The 20,853-nt window shown below is 32.9% G+C and overlaps 1 protein-coding gene across 1 annotated transcript in view; it reads right to left on the minus strand.

The window, feature by feature from the left end:
• Nucleotides 1-20,853, minus strand: part of LOC309614309 (serine/threonine-protein kinase MRCK alpha-like) — a gene marked incomplete at its 5' end in the record, with an annotated part of 89,035 nt that overhangs the window by 33,619 nt on the left and 34,563 nt on the right. The window contains 4 exons of the mRNA XM_082362494.1: nucleotides 1,251-1,356; nucleotides 6,885-6,968; nucleotides 10,858-10,959; nucleotides 18,028-18,066. Of these exons, the coding sequence (XP_082218620.1) occupies nucleotides 1,251-1,356; nucleotides 6,885-6,968; nucleotides 10,858-10,959; nucleotides 18,028-18,066 (331 nt within the window). The remainder of the gene's footprint in view (nucleotides 1-1,250; nucleotides 1,357-6,884; nucleotides 6,969-10,857; nucleotides 10,960-18,027; nucleotides 18,067-20,853) is intronic.

Here is a 20,853-nt window from a genome sequence, read left to right on the forward strand (position 1 = left end):
ATTGTCCTATACTGGATCTAATTTCAACCAAGAAGAATTAAAATGACAGGACTCTTTAGAGGTTATAACCACATTATACAACACTTATGAAAGCCTGAGCATAGTCCAATGTGTCCCCACAGCTTTATAGGGTAGGCTGGTAGGCTGCAAAGAGTCAGTCTGAAGAAAAGGCCCAATTTCATGGCAGGAGATCCTTAGAAGGGAAGAGAATTGGGAAGATCTCAAAAATTCCTACTATGGAACTGCAAATGATTCTGGTTCATAAAAAATGACAAGAGACCTAAAGCCAAGTAGCTGCCAGGATTCTTTCTGATAAACAGATTAAAAAAATCACATTTATAAGTACTGGCTAAGTTTCACAATGAGACAAAGCAAATTCTCTCCATTGGGTTCAGACACACCTCCCTAGTCAATGACAGAGGCTATTCCTTCTCAGATTACTTTGTTATCTTTACCTTTAACCTCCCCTTAACTATGTTTCCCAAGGCTCTGTCCTCATACTTGTTCTCTTTTTACTCTACATGTGTTTCCTGGAAAACATCATTCATATTCATCACTTCACACATTCAGAACTCTCAAATCTCTACTTTTAAAGCCTGCCCATTTCCTTTGGCTCTAAACCCATGCATCTAAGAGACTAGTTAAGATAATGCAATCAGGATCTTCCACTTGGGTTGTGAGAACTAGCCAAACAGTAGAACACTGATCCCCAGCGCCTAGAAGCACAGAGCAGGCATTCTGCGAGCATGTGATGGATGGATCAATGAATGGTAGGGAAAAACCTCTGCTACTAACACTAGGAATAAAATATCTTTTGAGGCATAGTAGCCGACATTTAATATTTGTGAAAAGATACTTCATTGTCTACTTATTAATAATAATTTCTCTAATAAATTAAACAAGAGTAAAATTAAATGAATAGATTCAAGAATAACTTTCATATATTTTGTCATACAGGTTAATGGGTTTTGGGGACCACAAATTCTCCTGAATGATGAAACAAAGATGAATGAAACATATTTAAATATAGCTCCCCTGGAAAATGTTTCTAGGGACCATCTGTCTAGTTTTCAATATTCAACAGACTTTAGCAAGGTGTTCAGTTTATTATCCAAAGAAAAGCAAATGATTAAGTTAAATAAATAAACATTTATATACTTTTTAAAGAGAATAAAGCTATTTGATTACAATTCAGGGAGTAAATGTCAGGACTCTAAATTAGTCACATTTTCTTACCATTTAATTCTTACCTTCACAGGAACAGCCTTGTCTTATCAAGCCCACCATCAAGGAGGTACACTGATGACATTTGGTAGGAGTAGTAAAAGATTTGACAAAAAACTGATGAGTCTTGCGCTGCAAAACAAATTGATAAAAACATACACATTGTTGATTTAAAGGACTTCCATAATATGAATCTCTGTGAACCACACCAGCTGCTAGAATGTTTTCTAATTAGGTGTAGAATGAATTCTTTTCATTTCTCACCACATCTTTCTATAATTAATGCTCTTTAAATATTTTTATTAGGCAATATTGAGCTGGATTATGCTAAAAATAATATAAGAAGTTAAATGATAATCAATTGCTCTTGAATGCTGTTTGAAAAGTTATAAAATAAACTAGCATTTTTTTGCTCATGAATTTTGAATTCAGGATTTTTGTAAATTCTTTGGCAATGCATTAGGTGAAATTTTGCATATTTATACCTATACAAATAAAGAAATTTAATATGCTTTTATACCTTCTTACGAAGAACAAACAGTAATTTAAAATTCTTGTCCCTACTAAAAATCATGTATTTGATTTTCTGGGACCACGAACAAGTAACATGCTTAACAAACATGTTTCCTCCCTTGGAAGCAGGCAGTATTACACTTGAGCAGATATAAATACACATATATTATTCCAGAGACAGACTGAAAACCCAGCAGTTAAAGTTCTTCTCTAAGTCTTTGCTGATCTGTATGGTGGTACGCCAATGTAGATTTCAGCTCTCTAGAACACTTCTTTCCTCTCCAAATGAACTCTTAGCATGTTTTAATAATAAATGAATTGTAGCCACTGTTCTATCACTCTGCTGTGTGAATTTAGGAACAAATTACTTAACTCCTCTGTGTCTCACTTTCTTTATTCTATAAAATAGAATCAGTAATAATATCTACTTCATGGGGTGGTTAAATGAGCATTAATATAAACAAAGCCTTTTGAACAGCGCTGGCACAGAGTAAGCATTCAAAACATATTTACATATGTATGTTATAAATATAAACATATTTATAAAACATATTCTGAAAACAAATTTGGCTAATTATTTCTTTTTTATATGTGTGATTGATTTAAACTAGTAAAAACTTTATCCTGTATTCTGGTAATGTGTGAATACTGATGGAAAACAGTTTTAAAGTAGTATTATTTCAGTTGAAGTTTACCATATTAACAAAAAACTAAAGAGAATATTCAAAGCTTTAAAATTTAAGTTAAAAATAAATTTTGCTCTTCTCAACTGGGATATATTTACATATAACAAAAGAAATTAAAAAAAAATCAAGCGTAGAAAAGTACATCATCTTTTTATATTAGGGTCCTGGAATGGAATGAGATTCTCAAATTTAGAGCAGTCATGAGCTCTGGTCCAACCTCAAACCATTCTATTCTAGAAGTTCCTCAGAACCTTTGGTCAGTTTCAAAGCCGCACTGGGCTGACTTTATTCTAAGTAGGGTACAGACTATCTTTCTACTGGCTCTATAATTGCTGTATGTGGACTGAGCAACAACCAAGGTGCAGACGTTGTGCCAGTAATTCTCAATCATCTCATTTAATGGAGACAATGCCTCTGGGAAGACAGGTATTATTTCTTTATATAGATGAAGAAACTGAAACTCAGAGAGATTAAATAAATTAGTCATGAATAGACAGTTATTGGTAGAGTTAAAATTCAAGCCTGGATCTGATTCTGCCATCTTTCAGAGTTTGATAACTTAAAAACATGTAACTGAAAAATATGATCCAAAAAAAACCTCAAAACACCAGACTGCATAAGACACAGTTAGGTCAAGACTAGAGGCCTCCATGCCTGTGATAAAAATACCTGATTTGTTAACATCACATAAAATTTTGCTCAACATTTCTCCTGTATACTAATTTTTACTCTTAGTTTTTTTAACTTTCAGGAACTATGAGAGTAAATTTTCTAGTGCTAACTTTTTCAATTGTTCAAAATACATTAATGCAATAATGCAAAATTTGTTACTGATTGGTTCTAAAGGCTTCTATTACAATGAAAGAATTAGTCAATGGCCTGAGGTAAGTAACTGTTCTTTTTTTCTTCTTCTAAAAGATAAGAAGACATGTCTGAAATGACAGTAATAAAATAACCATGCCCATGACAAACTTAATAGTATTACATCACAATATCTAAAAATTGCTTACAAAACATATTTATTATATACTTTTTCCCCAGAGATCTGCTCAGGATGTCATAATTTTAACTAAGTATGCAATAGTAGGAAAGATAAACAATGTTTTACCAAAGCATTGATTTTAAATGACCAACTGGCAGGTGCCGGTTAAATTCTAGGAGGTGGGCGTGATTCACTACTGAAGATTAATGGTCCATGTTTTACTAATCCCAACTAAGAACAGTATAATATATAACATAAATAACATGATTCTGAGAGCATCAAACTTTAGGCAACACACAATAGGCTTCTGGTTTTCTTTCTTTCTGGTGCGGGGTGGGGGAAGATGAATAGTAACAAAAAGATAGGTAAATTCAGCCCTAGGATCTAGACCACTTGGCTTCTGGATCTTTCTAAGATCCCCCTTCTTGTCTCCTGGTCAATACCTGATTTCTAATACTTCCACAAAAGGTAGTTGGAGGAGGAGAAAAAAATGATTAGTAAAAGAGGCATTAAACCTAAAGCATGAACTCAAATTAATTTTAGATTATGTGATAATTTGGAATAAAATGAGAATTAACTATAACCTCGAAATTTAAAGAAGTTGATAGAAAGAAGGGTTCTTTTCTATTCCAATTTTGTCAGTGTTGCAGACTTCAAGCTACTCAGTGGAGAAGGTAAAATACTTTTAATAAAAGATGTGAGAACAAGGTAGAACCAACCCTTTTTGAGAACTTACAAATTAGTAGTTGTACATAATTAGGATTCTACACTATAAATGACAAGTAAAGGAGTCTTTATCTCAAGCAAACCTTTATTAAAAGTTTTTTTTTAAATAACCTGTTTCCCTTTTAAACACTTTTACTTTGAGATAATTATAGATTCAATCCTTCATCTTTTAAAAAACATGAAGTAAATTTTATTTTATTTTTTGGGGAGGAACAATAGGTGTACAAAATTGAGTTAATATTCAGTCCATGAAATATTATCACCAGAGCTTCGTGGAGGCCCCTCTAATTTTGTTTGACCTTATTTATTTATTTATTTATTTATTTATTTATTAAACTGGACCCCTATCTTAAACCACTCATAAAAATCAACTCAAAAGTAAGGATGGAGTAAGGATTGAACATGGACCTGAGTCCATAAAACTCCTAGAAAAGAGCATAAGGACTAAGATCTTTGACATTGGTCTTGTATTTAGCCTTATTTTATTTTTAATTCATCCTTGATGATCTACTCCCCATCCTTCCCCATGAAATCTGTCACCCAATCTAATGTGATCTACACAGGTCCTTGGATATGTACACAGCCTTATGAGTTAGATATTTTTGAGTGTTGCTAATTTATATAAATGTGATTTTGTTACACATCAACCATATTTTACCTATCTTTCTTCTATTTCCAACTCCCTGTTACCATATGCAGCAGTAAGCATCTCTGTCATGTTGCCTAATGGATCTGCATAAAAATTTTTCTGAAGGAATGAGATTGTTGGGTTATGTGGTATATGTCTACTCTAGTAGCCAGGTTGTTCTCCAGAATGGTTGTGCCTGTTTAAAATTCCACTAGCTGTGTGTGAAGCTGCGTGTTTCTTCACATTCTTGATGCTACCTTACTTATTTTTTGACAATCTGGTGAGTATAAAGTAGTATTAATTTTAAAATTATTAAATTATTTTAATTTTTAATTTCACCAATTATAAATAAGGTTGGACATTTCTTCACATGCTTGCTGACCATCAGGATTTCCTTTTATGGGAATTACTTATATTATTTGCCAGATTTTCAACTGGATTTCTCATCTTTTTCACATGCAGTTACAGGAGTTTCTTATATACTGTGTTCTAGAAATGAATCCCTTACTGGTGTTAAACACTGCAAATATCCTCTACTAGTCTGTCATCACTTATTAACCACCTATTAACAATGTTTTCAATGTACAAAGATCTTTAATTTTAATGTAGTAAAGTCCATCAATATTTTCACCTTATGATTGTGATTTGAGATCTTATTTTCATTACCTAGTCACAAAGCAATTCTACACTTTCTCCTATGTATGTATGTTTAATTTTTAAAATCAAATTAATACATGTATATAGTTTTAAGAGTAAACAGTATCACAATCCTTATAACAAAAACAGAAGTACCCGTTTGCCCCAAGTCGTCCTTCCTAGGGGCAATTTCCTTTAACCCTGTTAGCTATTTACTTCTATCAGCAGAACGAATTTTAGGGTTCAGAGTTCTTTTTTTTTCAACACTTTGAACATACTTCTTGTCTTCTTGCATCTCGTTGCTGTTGAGAAGACCAATATCAATTTGACTTTTGTTTAGATAATCTGCTTTCTCTTTGAAAGTTTTTAGAATTTTCTCTTGATCTATGATATCCTTAAATTTTGCTATAATGTGTCCAAGTGTGAATGTTTTCTTACCTACTCTTTTTAGCACATAATAATGTATTTCAGTATAAGGATTTCCATCTTTATTGCTGGGAAATATTAGGTCATTATTTCTTTAAGTATTTCCATCTCTCTATTTTTTCTTTTCTTTTGAAAGTCCTACTATATAGATAGACACTATTTCTGTCTTATAGCTTAACTTTCATATTTTCCACCTCATCTTCCATCTCACAACTTGTTTTTCTGCTACATCCAGTTTGCTCATTCTGCTATTAAAGCCAGTTACTTGAGTTCTTTATTTTAGCAGTTATATTTTCATGTCAAGCACCTGGAAATTATTTTTCTTTATAAGTACCTTATCCTGACCCATGTTGCCAACTTACTTCCTTTCTTACCTCTTTGAACATATTTATTATGCTTATTTTAAATTCATGCTCTGTCTAGCCTCAAAATTTATCTAGCATAGATTATTCAGTTTGTTGCTTTTTTTTATACCAGTTATACTTTGGTATATTTTATTAGTTTTTCAGATCCATCAATCTGTCTCTCATTCTGGGGTTTACCCGAAGTTTACGTTCAGTGGATGGAGAGTTCCAATTTCTAGAATTCCTTTGTAGGAGTTTGAGATAAGCAACTAAATCTTCATGTTCTACCGTATACAATACTTTGGACATGGTCATGTTGAATGGAATGAAAAAAAAAAATGACCTGAATTTTTCTCTAAACATTTCTCTAAGTGGTTTATTAAGCTCAATTTTAGATTCTTCCCCAAGTGGCCTCAACTTAATGCCTTCCTTACAGTACATACTCCAAGCACTACTCCTTGCTGTAACAGACTTCAAAACACTGAATTTAAGAAGATGGAAGTAAAACAAAACAAACTTTGCATGTTTGTCCTACCTTTCTTAGTGGTGATTATTTCCATTCATACAGAATTTATTCTCTTTCCCAGCTTTTATGTTTATAATTTTGAGGAATCTAATAGTAAAAATCATGGCACATAAAAAAGCAGAAGAAATCCATTCTCTTTCTTTCTTTTTTTTTTTTTTTCACAACATACAATGCTTATAACTAGATTGAATACCTTAGGTGGAAAGCCAGTTGAACCAGGGCATCCCTTTTTCCTTAAGGTTGGTGTGTGAACTGGAAGTGGAGTATAGTCTACAGTCTGAATCCAGGGGAAAAGAGGAAATAAATGTCATAAAACACTCCATATATATCAAACATCACTAAAAATAAAAGTAAATACAGCCAAACAAAACAGCAATAAGGAAAAATTATCTCAATGAAGCTAAAATTCTTAGTGTTGATAATTTAAATTTCTGCCTGCAATATCTACAAATAAACTATTTGTTCAATTTATAAAAATTATTTCAGTCTGGAAATTTAAAAATAAATAACTTGTAAAAGAGAATCTGCAGAAGAACACAAGAAAGTCATAGCATGTAGCCTACATAAAAATGAGGATATTAATTTTCAAGTTCAACTGAAAATGCCATATTAATTGTATAAAGTATCTGAAAGTTTTTAAGCAAGATTTATAATCAAAATATTTAGAAGATTCTTTTAACTCCTTTGACTTCTATATACAGAATGCATATTACATATATGGAATACAATTCTGTGGATTTGTGTGTATGTGTGTAGAGAGAAAGAGCGAGAGAGCGCATGCGAGATATAGAGATTGATTGATTGATGGATTGATTGATTAGTGGGATTTTTGTGAAGAAAATCATTTCTAAGAAGGGAGTTAGATTATTTAATATTACTGGAATTCAGAACTGACAGAAATTTAATTACTTGCCATATCTTTATTTTATGGCATATTACTGTAAGATATTTCTTTGAATGAAAGGAACCAGTGATTTTACTGGATGTTATTGTGGAAAAAAAGAGACATCACTTATTAGCAAAGTGTAAAAAAAATACACGAAGAATGACTTCCTTTTAGGATGCTAAGCAAGCAAGCAAGCAAGAGGAAAAAGCTAGCTTTGTGTAAAGTTACAGAATATTCTAAAATATTAAGAGAAAAATGGATGGTCCCTCTTTGCCTTTGTTACTATATAACCTCCAAAAGCCAAATATCTGATACACATGATAGCCTTAAAATGGAATTTAGATGGGCTTCTCAGAGTTTTCAACTTAACTGTGAGTTTAGTTCTAATTTAAATTTAATTTACTTTTAAATAGCTTGAAAAAAGTATTAAACCCAATTTATAATTTAACATTAAAAAAAATAAATATGAAATAAAAGAGATGAATACAAAACCTTTATGAAAGTTAATAAAGAACAATTCATAGGAAACAAAATTGTCACTAGAATTTACATAGAAAGTCCAAGAGAAGTTTTTAGAATTAAAAGGGGTGAAGTAGGGGTGCTGAATCCAAGATCATCACAATTCATAAAGACCAGCAATGCCTAATTTAGGAAACATATTTTAAAGAGACCCCATTCACCATAGCAATAAAAATTTAAGGTTCCTAGGAACAAATCTAACAAGCAATTTGGTGTACATTCGGGAAGAAAATAATGAAACTTTATTGAAGGATATAAAAAAAATCTAAATAATGTTCATAGACGGAAAGGCCCAATATCACAAAGAGATCAGTTCTCCTCAGATAATCTATAAATTCAAATCCAATCAAAAGCTTTACATGGAACCTACAAGCTGAACCTAAAAATCATATGTAAAAACTAAAGGGTCAAGAAGTAAAGGAAGAAGAACAAGGTATGTGGGAGTGGCTGATCATACCAGGTATCAGGAATTATTTGAAGGCTACAATAATTAAGACAATGTGATGCTGGCACAGGAATAGACAAAAAGAACAATGAAAGAGAATAGAGAATCCCAGACAAAAAGAACAATGAAAGAGAATAGAGAATCCCCAAACAGACCCATTTATATAAAGCAGAGATAGATTTACACATCAATGGGGGAAATATAGGAGAGTTGGTGGTTCATACAAGAAAAACATTAGATTAGAACTCCATTTCTCATAATACATAACAACAAATTTTAGTTGGATTAAAGTCCTAAACATGTAAAAGCAAAATTTAAAAACTTTTAGAAGAAAATATGGAAGAAAATCTTTATAACTGCTGCATAGAGAAGAACTGTTTTAGAAAGACATAAAAAGCAGAAGTCACAAAAGACTGACAAATATGACTACTTTAAAATAAAAACTGTTGCAAGACAAAAAGATACGACAAATAAAATTTTAAAATAAGCCACAGACTGGAAGAAAATATTTGCAATGCATATAGCCAGCTAGGAATTAGTATCCAGAATATATAAAGAACAATTACAAAACAAGCGGAAAAATAATTCAGTAGAACAACAGACAAAAAGACATGAACAGGCAAATCATCGATGGTCAATAAACATATAAAAAGATGTTGAATAACACTTGAGATCAGAGAACTGCAAATTAAAACAAAAATGCCACTCTATACCCATCAAATAGACAAAAGTTAATGTCTGACAGTACCAAGGGTTGGAAGGATGTGGGGAAATAGGGAATTCACTCACACACACACTGCTGGTGGGAGTGAAAACGGGTCCAACCACTGTGGAAAATAATTTGACAAGATCTAGTTAAAGCTGAAAATGCATATTCCACACAACCCAATAATTCCACTTCTAGGTATATATGCTGAACAAACTCTGCACATTTGCAAAAGCAGATAGCTATTAGGATGTTCACTTCAGCAATGACTGTAATAACAAAAAACTGGAAACAACCTAAATATCCAACAACAGGAGAATGGATAAATAGTTGTGGTATATTCATACAATGAAATATTATGCAACAGTTATAATGAATGAACTAAGTAGACATGTATCTGTATAAGATGCAGATAACCTTTGTGTAAAATTTAAATATACAACAAACACTATTATGTATTGTTTATGGCTACAAATGAAATAAACATGTAAAAGTAAGGAAGAAAGGGAGTATGTCAATTTCAGGGTATTTAGATATGTCTGGGAAGGGAGAGGGGGAATGGTATAGGGAAGGTTATTTCAACTGTCTGGAATATTTTCTTTCTTTTTAATACAAATTTTGGGGCAAAATGTTCACATATGTTAAATCTGTGGATGGTGGTTATGTGGGTGTTTATAATATTATTTTCTGTATGCTTTAAATATTTTAACATTAAAATAAAAATGCATACACTCAAAATATTAAAACAATGAAAATCTAAAATCAGAGGGTATCATCAACTTAACCAAGTAGTCTATCACAGGGTTGGAAAAAACCAAGTCAGAATCTGACTACAACTCAAACTTCACTTCAGACAGCTTTCAAAATGGGACTATCTGCTTCTATCAGAAAACTAGACACAGCTCTGTCTGATGACCAAATGGGAAACAAGGGAGCCATGTCAGAATTGTAAAGCTTGAGTAAATAACCAGAACTGCATCTGAGGCAGGATAGCATTAACTGAGGAATAATACATCCTTCTGACTTGTTGAGAAAGTTGATCAGTTGGCTGTTTAAAACCATTTACTTACATAAGGTGCAAACACAACACTGTTTTTGCACTATTAAAAGGCATGATTTAAATATTAAAAGGTTGGATGCCTATTGCTGATTAACAGTTAGAATAAACTATTCAGTTGCCAGCAGTGGCAATTTTAAGCTCTACTTATGAAGTAACAGTTATGTCATACCTTATTAGATTGACTAGAAGAATTAAAATATGAGAATGGCACCTGACACTGCCATGTGTCCACAGAGTTTTTATCTGATAATTCCAAAATTCACACAACTCTGTCCTCTTTTCTATATAGCGCTCTACTTAAGATAAAGACTACTTTAAAATTAAATAAAATTTCTGTCTATTTTGGGTTGAATTTGGGGGGACCAGTTTTTACTTCAGTTTTATAATCCTATCTATATTATCAGTCAAATGTAATGGTCTTCAATATACTGTGACTTATTACACAATACATTCGATTAAAAGAAGAGAGTCAGATTTCACTTGTTTTTGCAAGTCCCTCTTTCCTGACACAAGTGAAAAGTTGGGGAGCAAGACTGCTCCAGTGAGGCACCTTAACTGGCTCAGCTTCACTAGATGTGGAAGATGTGGAACTTGACTGGATGTAAAACTTGACGTTCGGATTCCGTACATATGTGTTCTCAACGGGATCAGTCTAGGAAAATAAGTCAGGAAAAACAAAAACCCAAGAAATCACTTTTAAACAGTGTGCAGCTCTTAGTAAATTTCTGTAAGGCATGATCACGATAACATACTGGAGAAAGGAGAATAACAAACTGTAGTTTGAATATTCACATGAGGGATGTGTCATTATACAAAAGCATAACCACTAGCTTTAAACAAAGGTCAAGATAACAATAGTTAACAAAATGCTCCAATCTTCACCACTGATCTCTTACTTCAAGCTACTGTATGTTCTTTATTTGTATTCCACAAAATAAATCATACATGTGAAATAAATGCAGAGTGCTTAATAGAAATATGCACTGCAGATTACAAATAAGTTTGTCCTTGATTAGAATGAAATTTGGTCCTCTACAATGCATTAGTTGAAAGTAAAAGAAACAAACCTATCAGCTTTGTCACTAAATTAAATTCTCTTTTTATTTTGCAGCAGTAGAAATACTGGCACTTATACTCAGTCGCACCCTTCTAACCAAGTCAAGTATCTTTAGAAACTGAAGATGCTTTGGGTTAAAATTTAGCATAAAAGATCCTATGGAACACACCGATCAATGATATATATTCAGTTCAGCAGTTTTCAAAATTACCAGGATTGGGTTTTTTAAATGAAAGGCAATGAAGACAACTTGGGAAGGTTAGGGAATTTGTTTCAAATACGTTGTGCAGCAAGAACAATGCTTAGGTCAGCATTTATTGTAAACCAGCACTTACTGATTTACAAATCAATAAAAAGAGTAATCAGCTTAAGGATTTTAAACATGTACTAAAAAGGTTTTTAAAAAAATTCTTTCTCTATTATTATTATGGTTACTATTTTAGGGACTGGCTAGTGGGCTGGCAAATACTGGAGTAGCCCTCTGCTGGTGCCCACCTGTGGCCTCCCTTGGTGGTGGGCATGGGCAGGTATTCTGGCACTGCAAGGCAGGACTTTGGTGTGACCGACTAAGATGGCCGGCAGCCGGGCCTTAAACCTTTAGCTACTGGGTTCAGGAGAAACGGGGACAGTAAGGATCTCAGTAAGGGCATCTGGGGGACCTGGAGTAGCAGCTACGTACTAACAGCTAGGAGAGTATTTCAGATTTTAAAAACTGAACCATTGAACCGATGCATCCCAGCTGTATGTCAGCTCTGTGTGTGTGATGTGGATAATTTCATAAAACTAGTATGCCTTATGAGGTGGGAGAGCCAGGCCTGAATCTCATCTCTTGACTCCAAATTCAGTACTCCTTTGGTTGTACCAAGGCAACTCCACAGTAGAGATAGTCAAAGCAATTTAGTGACCATGGAGACTGACAATGAACTTTGCTCAGGAACAGGAGAGTAAAAGAAAGAAGAAAATGGGATTCCAGACAAATTTTACCGAGTTCACAATTTTACTGAGGGACAGCCATGGAGAAGGTTATCAGTTCAAATTGTTAACCTGAAATATGACCCTAGGTTGGGAATAAGGCAAAATGTCTTTTATTTTCTAAAAATCTACTTCTGGTTTCCCTAAGTTTATATTAATTGCAAGCTGAATTAAAAAGTCCATGGGGGAGTAGGTTCTATTAAAATGGAACTGATAAGCAATACTGATAAATTTTACACTAATAAGAATTTTAAAACTGACTCAAATAATCAAGAGTTAATGATCTCATAAAGTTTTAAAGAAGTGTCCAAATAGAGGATTTGCTACTTGTAAAAAAATTGGATTATTTTAAGAAAATTTAACGTCTGACCTGTCACACAAAAGCCTTTAGCCCATAGATTAATTAAAAGACATAAAATCAGAAGTTCCTGTGTGAAGGATAGTGCAGTGTTTAAAAAAGGTGATAAAGAGAATTCAGAAACAATTTGGTTCCATTTTACTTGAAGCAGATTTTAAAATAAGACAGTGATTCTCAATTTTCTGAGAGGAGCAAATTTAATATAACTAATATAGTGGCTTTGTAGCCCTGGGTCCAATTACTTTAAAAATTCTTCAAAAATGAGAAAGGCAAGACATTGCTGTTCCCAATAGTACTGGCTGAAATTTTAAAGCAGGCTTGCTCTTTGTGCCATATGGACACATACTGACAGAAGTTGAACACACTGTTTTATATACTTTCCTGTGCTGAAATTAGAATATACGACTTTAAGCCATTTTGCCAATATGTGCTCGAAAGCAGGGGTTCACGTCATGAAAATTGTCAAACCTAAAAATCAAGTTGATCATTAAAACATTTACTAGCATGTTTCATGACCCTATGAAAATGTGACATTATGGCAGTTTGATATTGGCCAAGAAAAAAAACACTATCACAGTTTAATCTGTGATTACACAAATCAGTGACTCTTAAGGAATGACTGAGGCTTTTAGCACATACCTCTTGGCCCTTCTGAAGAATTACTAGCATTATAAACCTTTTTCTCCTAAAATATTTTAACTCATCAATAAAATGAAAGAAAACAATAGAAATGAGAGCAGATTTTAAAATGATTTTCTTAGCTGAAGGAGGTTAAAACTGGCTTTTCAGAAGTGGAAAACCCTTAAATTTTAAAAATAACCCATCCTAATTATAGTACAATAGAATAATGAAAATTTCCACACTAGCTTTTTGGAGCTTTATGCTCTTAAAGTAAAAATAAATTCCAGAGATTCAACAAAATCAAGACAATTTTGTTTAACAAAATTCAAAGTAAGAAATATTGAAATAATATTTTGAGATGGCATTAACTGACCTTATTAAAGAGTTGAACTATGCCATTTACAATGATGCTGTGATTTAAAAAAAACCATGCATGTATAAATGAAGTTTAAAAATTACCACTTTATTTTCCAAGTGTGTTTCTCATAAAGACAAGGACACAGAAGTTTGGTAAAGATGAATAAACTCATGGCAAAAAAGTCTTGAGTATCAAACTTTAAAAAAACTTCCCAGGTCTTTTAAAAGACTCTAGTAGAAGCTAATAGCTGATTAGATTAATAGATTTTAATATTTCATTTCCTTTCTGGACTACTACCAGTGTAAACAATATCTCAAAAGAGGTTACCAGTAACAAGAAAAATACAATATCACTTACATATTCTCTTCATCAAAGTGTTAACCCCAACACGACTATGGTTTTCAAGATGTTATTAATTTTATCTGTAATTACATGCTTACCAATGCGTTTATAATTAATTTGTAATTCTAGTTACTAAAAAGCAATTAATTTTACTAAACTTTCAGAATACTCAATGACTATATGCCAGGATATACAGATAGCCTAAAATTAATTTTGATAATTGGCAATGATTCAGATATAAAAATGACAGCAAAGCAACTGATTAATAGCATATTAGCTACTTTTACCTTTGAAACAAATATAATCACTAATATTATATTAAAGCCAAGGAAGTTAAAAATTCTTTGTATTATAAAAAAAATTACAGCATTAAATGTAAGCAATGACTTGAATTAATAATGCAAGAAAAGCTAATAAATATGATATACATCAATAGCAGTGATATCTTAATTCATAACTGGGTTTATGATTATAGAAAGAATAATAAAATAGGGAAAATAATAAGGAACAATAGCTAATATTAATTGGACAGTATATTTTGATATAATCCAAAGGAAGAGCTTGGAAACAAATCTTAACTGAACAGTATAAGCAATTCACTCAATATTTATAAGCTGCCATCTACTGAGAAAAATAAGAAACCTCTTCATGTAAATGTGATTTTTTTTCTGTTTTTTGATTAACTGAGTCTTTTTCTAAGTAAACATACTTTAAGGAGTTATTCCGATGAATAGGTATTAGAAACATCTACTCTAATGTCAGTTTTACTTACTGCTCTACTGCTTGGGAAAATAAAAGCAGAAAAACTGAATCTCAGTGTATTGTCCATAATGCATAACACTGTCATGTAAAAAGTCCATAATGTTTCCTGAATCTATTAGGACTTCTCTAATGAATAAACCACAAAATGTATTTTTAGAGCAGTATGGTATTATAAAATAGAAAAGTTGTTTTCCACCTTGGCTCACATCTGATTTTTAGATGACCCACTAATCAAGAATTTCTCAAATTATGCACTATGGCCTTCTTATAAATAACAAAAGGATCAAAAACTACTTATCTTGAACATGTATCAACAGGTCTTTTCTACTCCAAAAATAATTATAGATTTGAACAAGTACAAATAGCAAAACATTCATATAAGAAACCTGGTTTTCAAATAAAAAGATACCAACACTTGATACGAATTTGATATAGATTAAAAAATAGCTTACATCTAACATGTTGTTTTGTACTGGTAAATAAAAAACTCGAAGTTAACAGAAAAAATCCAGTTTTCATCAATTTTCTTTATCCTGTAGCTGGGAGTATTTTAGAAACAAAGTGGCAGGTAATCCAATTTTTTAATATTCAGATACACTTTATAACTCAAGCTTTTAGTGATATCGTTATCTCTGTTAATTGTTCTTATGATTAAAAACAGTATTGGACATTGTCTATGTCATTTGGACAACAGTAAATATATTTTATCATTCTAAAACAAATAATAAATTACTGAAGGTTAGTTATGACTAGTAAATGTAATCTTACTAGTTACAAATAATAGAACTTGTTTCTCTTTATGAAAATTTCTCCTTAAGTTATTTTCAATTTATTGATTTGAATATCTACTCTGGAGAATTTACACATGTTCTAAGAAAACACAAAAGAAAGTCCAGCCACATGTTGGCGATTTACAATTTCTGCTTTAAATTCTGAATAATCTAACAGATAATCTAATCTATTAGAATAATCTAATAGATACTCAGTGTTTCTCACTATTAATGAAAACACTATTAACCTTTCCATAACCATCTGTATTCAGACATTAATAATGACATTAATAACAAAGCTTTCTTACACTATGATTAATTAAATAACGCCACTTAAAAAGAGCATTATTTAAATTGTAAATGAGGCTTTAGAGCACATGGGAAATACAAATATATACCTCATTTATACGATATTTCATTCAGAGAATTTTAAATTTATGGAAGTATTGTACAGTTCTTGTCTAAAAACACAGTATGTAACATAAAATTGTATGCCACTGTTAGATTCAAGGTCACTGTTAGGAATGGTAACTATTTGTGCCCTACTGTTTTCATGGATGTTCCCAGGGACTATTAAGGTTCCTCACTATTCTATGTTTCTATTTAGCTGTTGAATAATTGGTAATTCTTCAGTTATCTCCCTCACAGACATTACCACTTTTAAGTGGCTGACTTCTTATCTGTCAAATACTCAATAAAGGAAAAATTAAAGGAAGCCTGGAAAGCAAATTACCAAGCCTATCACATCTGCATTTAAAAAAATCATATGTAATTATAAGTCATTAGGCTCTGGTTAAGTGTGACTTATTTATATCCTATAGAATAAAAATGTAGACTAAATAGCAGGGGTCTTATAACAGCTATTTCCCTCAAAATTTTTTTCCTATTTAAAGACTCACAGAAATGTTCTGGGTGGTCAAAGCCCCCAGAAGTCTACAAGGTAAGAGACATAACTAATCTATGATAAATTTAACCAGAAAAACAAAATCTCTCTGAATGATAAATTTGTTGAAAAGCAAACAGATAAAAATGTCGTCAATCCACAGGCTAATGATTTGAACCTAATATAACGGGGCACACAACATCTTGGTCTTCCCTTTTAGAGGTTATATGATACCAATGAACATATATTCAGATTGGATAAATCCAAATACCCAATGGTTTTAACTCTGTACAAATGTCAAAATAATCAAGAAGTCAGTTGACCAGCAATCTTTTCATAAACTTCATTAATTAATGAGATGTCAGTTGAAGTTGAAGTTCTACTGGCCATACCACTGGTATCTGAAACTGCTTATTCATTGTTAAACAGTAGTTTGAAAACATGGGCTATAGTAGGGTTAATCGCGTTCATTTTACAATCAACCCTCCATCACACCAGAAAGATAAGAGTACAGGAAGCAGTGGGTCACTCTATTGCTTACCATGCCTTCCATAAACCAGATAATTCCCTGATTTAGAACTTTCCCAGTCTGAAATTCTGGATTTAAGGTGTTGATCAATACCAATGATCATGAAGCCAACAAGTAGAAATTTTAAATTTGTATCTATCACAGATTTTCCTTTTTAATGTTGTTATGTACATTGTATATGAAAACCAGAGCAAACAGTGTCAGCTAGCTTCTCAACTAGTGAGTTTGAATGTGTGTATATTGGTGTTTGGGTGGAGGCTGCTTTCGAAAAATTTGAGACCTTTTCACAAACAGATTCCCCACTCTGGGCACATCAGAATCTTGCAGGATAGAGGTAGAGAGGTAGTGTCTGGCCCATTTCAGATTGAGAAACACTGAACTAGCCTTAGCATAGGAAGATGTTTATAGCTTGTTATCAATACATGTATAAGGAATGCTAAAATTTTTTTTAAATCTTGGAAATATCTTAGAATATAAATGATTTATTACCAACATCATTGCCTCGAAACTCTAAATACAAGATATTTAGGAATATAACTTAGAACTACCTTAAAAAATCTATCAAAGGTTTCTCCAGAACTGATTTACATAAAATTATCATCAGTAAGATCTATACCTTATCCCAAATCTTTTTTGAATTTTGCATAATATGAATTATCAAGCTTTCTTTCTACGTAATTAAAATTTCTAAGAATCTCCACATAATTGCTTACATCAGATTATTTAGAAACTCATTTACTTTGTATGTGACCAACTTAGAAAGCATACTTTAGGATCACTCTTTTACCCAATCAAAATTAAAAAGATACCTTATAATTTTAGTAGCTTGGTTACAGAAATTTATATGAACATTCCTAAAGCTTTGCGGCCAAAGCCAAAAAAGAAAAAAAAAAAAAAAAGAAAGTACAGAAAAGCAGAGTAGCAATAGCAGGAGCAGCAGCACAAAGCATGCAATAAATGTAATAATACATCACGAAAACAGTAGCATGTACTGCAACCACAGGCAAAAAGGATAAGAGATAGGGGTAGAGGGCATCGGACGGGCACACAAGTGCAATAGTCTCTTACACGTCTGCCTTTGCTAGCTGGAGTACAGGATGGAGAGCGCTTCAACAAAGAAAGGAGAATACTACGTTACAAATATTTACACACGTGACTCTCAATGACTAATACTGTATTAACAGACAAAGTATATAAACATACATATAAAGACACATTTTTGATAGGTTGAAAGTACATGTATTTTCAGGAAAAACTGGAAGACAGGAAAGTAAAGAAACAGTTCCTCAGGCTAGGTCTAAGAGTGGTAATAAAGTTTTTCACTAGACCTTGCACAAACAGTCACCCACCAAATAATGCTCCATCAAGCTATGGCCAATTTCCTTTCTGGAAAGGTCGGTAGTGGCAACTTGAAATGGGAGCACAAAAAGGTCTAAATAACTCTGATTTAGTGCTAGTAAGCATTTAACAAAATATTTAATTAACTAGTCTTGCTTCGGACGTTTATCTACCAAATTCTTGCTCTTTTCAAAGATGACTCTTTTCAATGATAAGAGGTAAATTAGGCCTTCAGAACTACTGATGTTGAATTGAAACAAAAAGTTACTTCAACAATATTGTCCATCCTGACTAGACATTAGGCTTAATCAAAAGAGGGATCTTCACCTTTCTGACATTAAAGAATTAAGTAATTCAGAAAAAGTAACAATAAGTAGATAATTATATAGAAATATTTTTCAAGTTTTTGAAATTTGGGATGCTCAAGTAATAGAGTTTCACAAATATATACCATCTCTACTCAGGCAATTTCCTATATTCAATTCAACCTGACATTTACTAAGTGTTTACAATATGTCAGGTACTTAAAAGATAAAGCGGGTATGGCAGTTCACAGACTGGTGGGGGAGACATCATGCCATCAACAATGTGACAAATGCTATACTAAGGGCATGTACGAAGTTTGTATGGGAACCTGGAAAAGGGATGTACAAGATTTTTATGGGGACCTAGAGGAGGGAATTTATAAACTGAGTCTATAGGAGTTACAGAAGATTTCAGAGAAAACCTCAAGGATAAGAAACATCACTGAAGATGATCAGTTTTACTTGTACAACAGCTCTGACAGATTGGTACACAGGAACTATTATTTCTTCCTGTAGGAAATTGGGATGGAAGGTGACTTAAACACTGTGTCCCAAAGAGTTAATAGCAAACCAGGATTAGAAAGTCTGCAGATTTCTCAACAGGTTCTTCTTAGTCCAGTCAGTCTTCCATTACGGTGGAGGCTAAAGTCTCAGGTTCAAACCTGGTTATATTCCTTCAGTGATTAACAGGAAGTATCTGTCTCCCTCCACACTCCCCCAAACCAAACCACCAAACATTAAGTAACTCAACCCTCAACCCTTCCTCTAACATTTAACTCTCCCTTCTCTTCCTTAATAATGATAATAGCTAACTTTTATCATATGTAAAATATATACACGTACTTTTCAAAGTACTTTACATATATTAACTTTTTAAATCCTCATAGAAGGATTAATATAAGGTCGGTATTATGATCCCAATTTTAAACATGAAGAAAACAGATTAACTTGCAACAGGTCACAAAACTGGTTAAGTGGTAGAGTTAGGATTCAAACCTTCTCAGTCAGATTTCTCAAAATGGTATACTATCACTGTCTCTACTTCCTAGCCTCTCAATTCACTTCTCAATACTGTACAACTTGGCTTCGGCTTTGATCGCCCTAATGAAATGCTGATAAGATCAGTATCTCCTGTTTGTCCTACGGTACCAGGTATCTCCGGCTGTACCTGAGGCTGCTGACCACTCCCTCTTAAAACTCTGTACTCCCTTAGTTTTCGTGACACGACACTTTCCTGAGTCATCCCCTGTGACCAGGGCTCCTCCTTCTCTTACGTGGAGTCCTATTCCTCCACACCCTTCTCAGTGTGAGAGATCCCAGGTTTCTGTTCTGACTTACTGCTTTTCTCTTGCTACGATCTCTCCCTGGGAGATCTCAATCTATTTTCAACTACGTTGATCATTCCCAAATTTCTACTGCTAGTTCACTCCTTTTCCTTAACCTTCTGACTCATCTAGAAAACTATCTGCTGGACATTTCCACATGGATGTCCCTCAGGCACCTCAAACTTAACTTGTCCAAAAGGAAACTGGTCACCTTTCTCCTCTGTTAAGCCTTTTCATAGCTATTACATATAGGACTGATTAAATCTAAGCTCCATAATACCTCCTTTATATTCCCATGATATGCAGTCCATATCTTTTATTATTGTACTGCTCCCATTGGTGTTATAATTATTTAGATGTTTGTCTTTTCCATCAGACTCAGCTCCTTAAGGGCCGGAAATACTGTATTATGCTTAGCATAAAGCTTGTACATTTTAAAATTCTGCGTAAATATTGAATGAATCCTTCTGAAATTCTACAGTATTTAACCTAAATATTTCTTATGGCACTTATCATTTTCTACTTCACATAATACATTAACTGTGTATTTTTTTCTAATAAGAAGATAAGCATTTTGAGGTCTACTTCTAAGTCTGATTTATCTTAGCATCTACCACTGTGCACAGCAGAGTACCACACATGTAAAAAGTGGTAAAATATTTAACATAGAGAAGCCCTTAGTTTTTGGCTATCCATCCTCCTAAAGCCTAGAGTATGTTAAAACCATGAGAAAGAGCAGGAATAGCTCAAAATAAACTATATTACCACTATACCCAAAACAAGTCAGAATGTCTCTCAAAACTATCTTTACATATGAAGGACAATAAGTTTTCTAAGCTGGCATTTAGTATCACTAAGCTAACAGTGATACTAAATCACCATTGTAATAATGTTCTTCTCCAGGTGGCTACCTAGAAATCAGACCA

The sequence above is a fragment of the Balaenoptera borealis genome (assembly GCF_965194805.1).
Source record: "Balaenoptera borealis genome assembly, chromosome: 1".
NCBI lineage: Eukaryota > Metazoa > Chordata > Mammalia > Artiodactyla > Balaenopteridae > Balaenoptera > Balaenoptera borealis.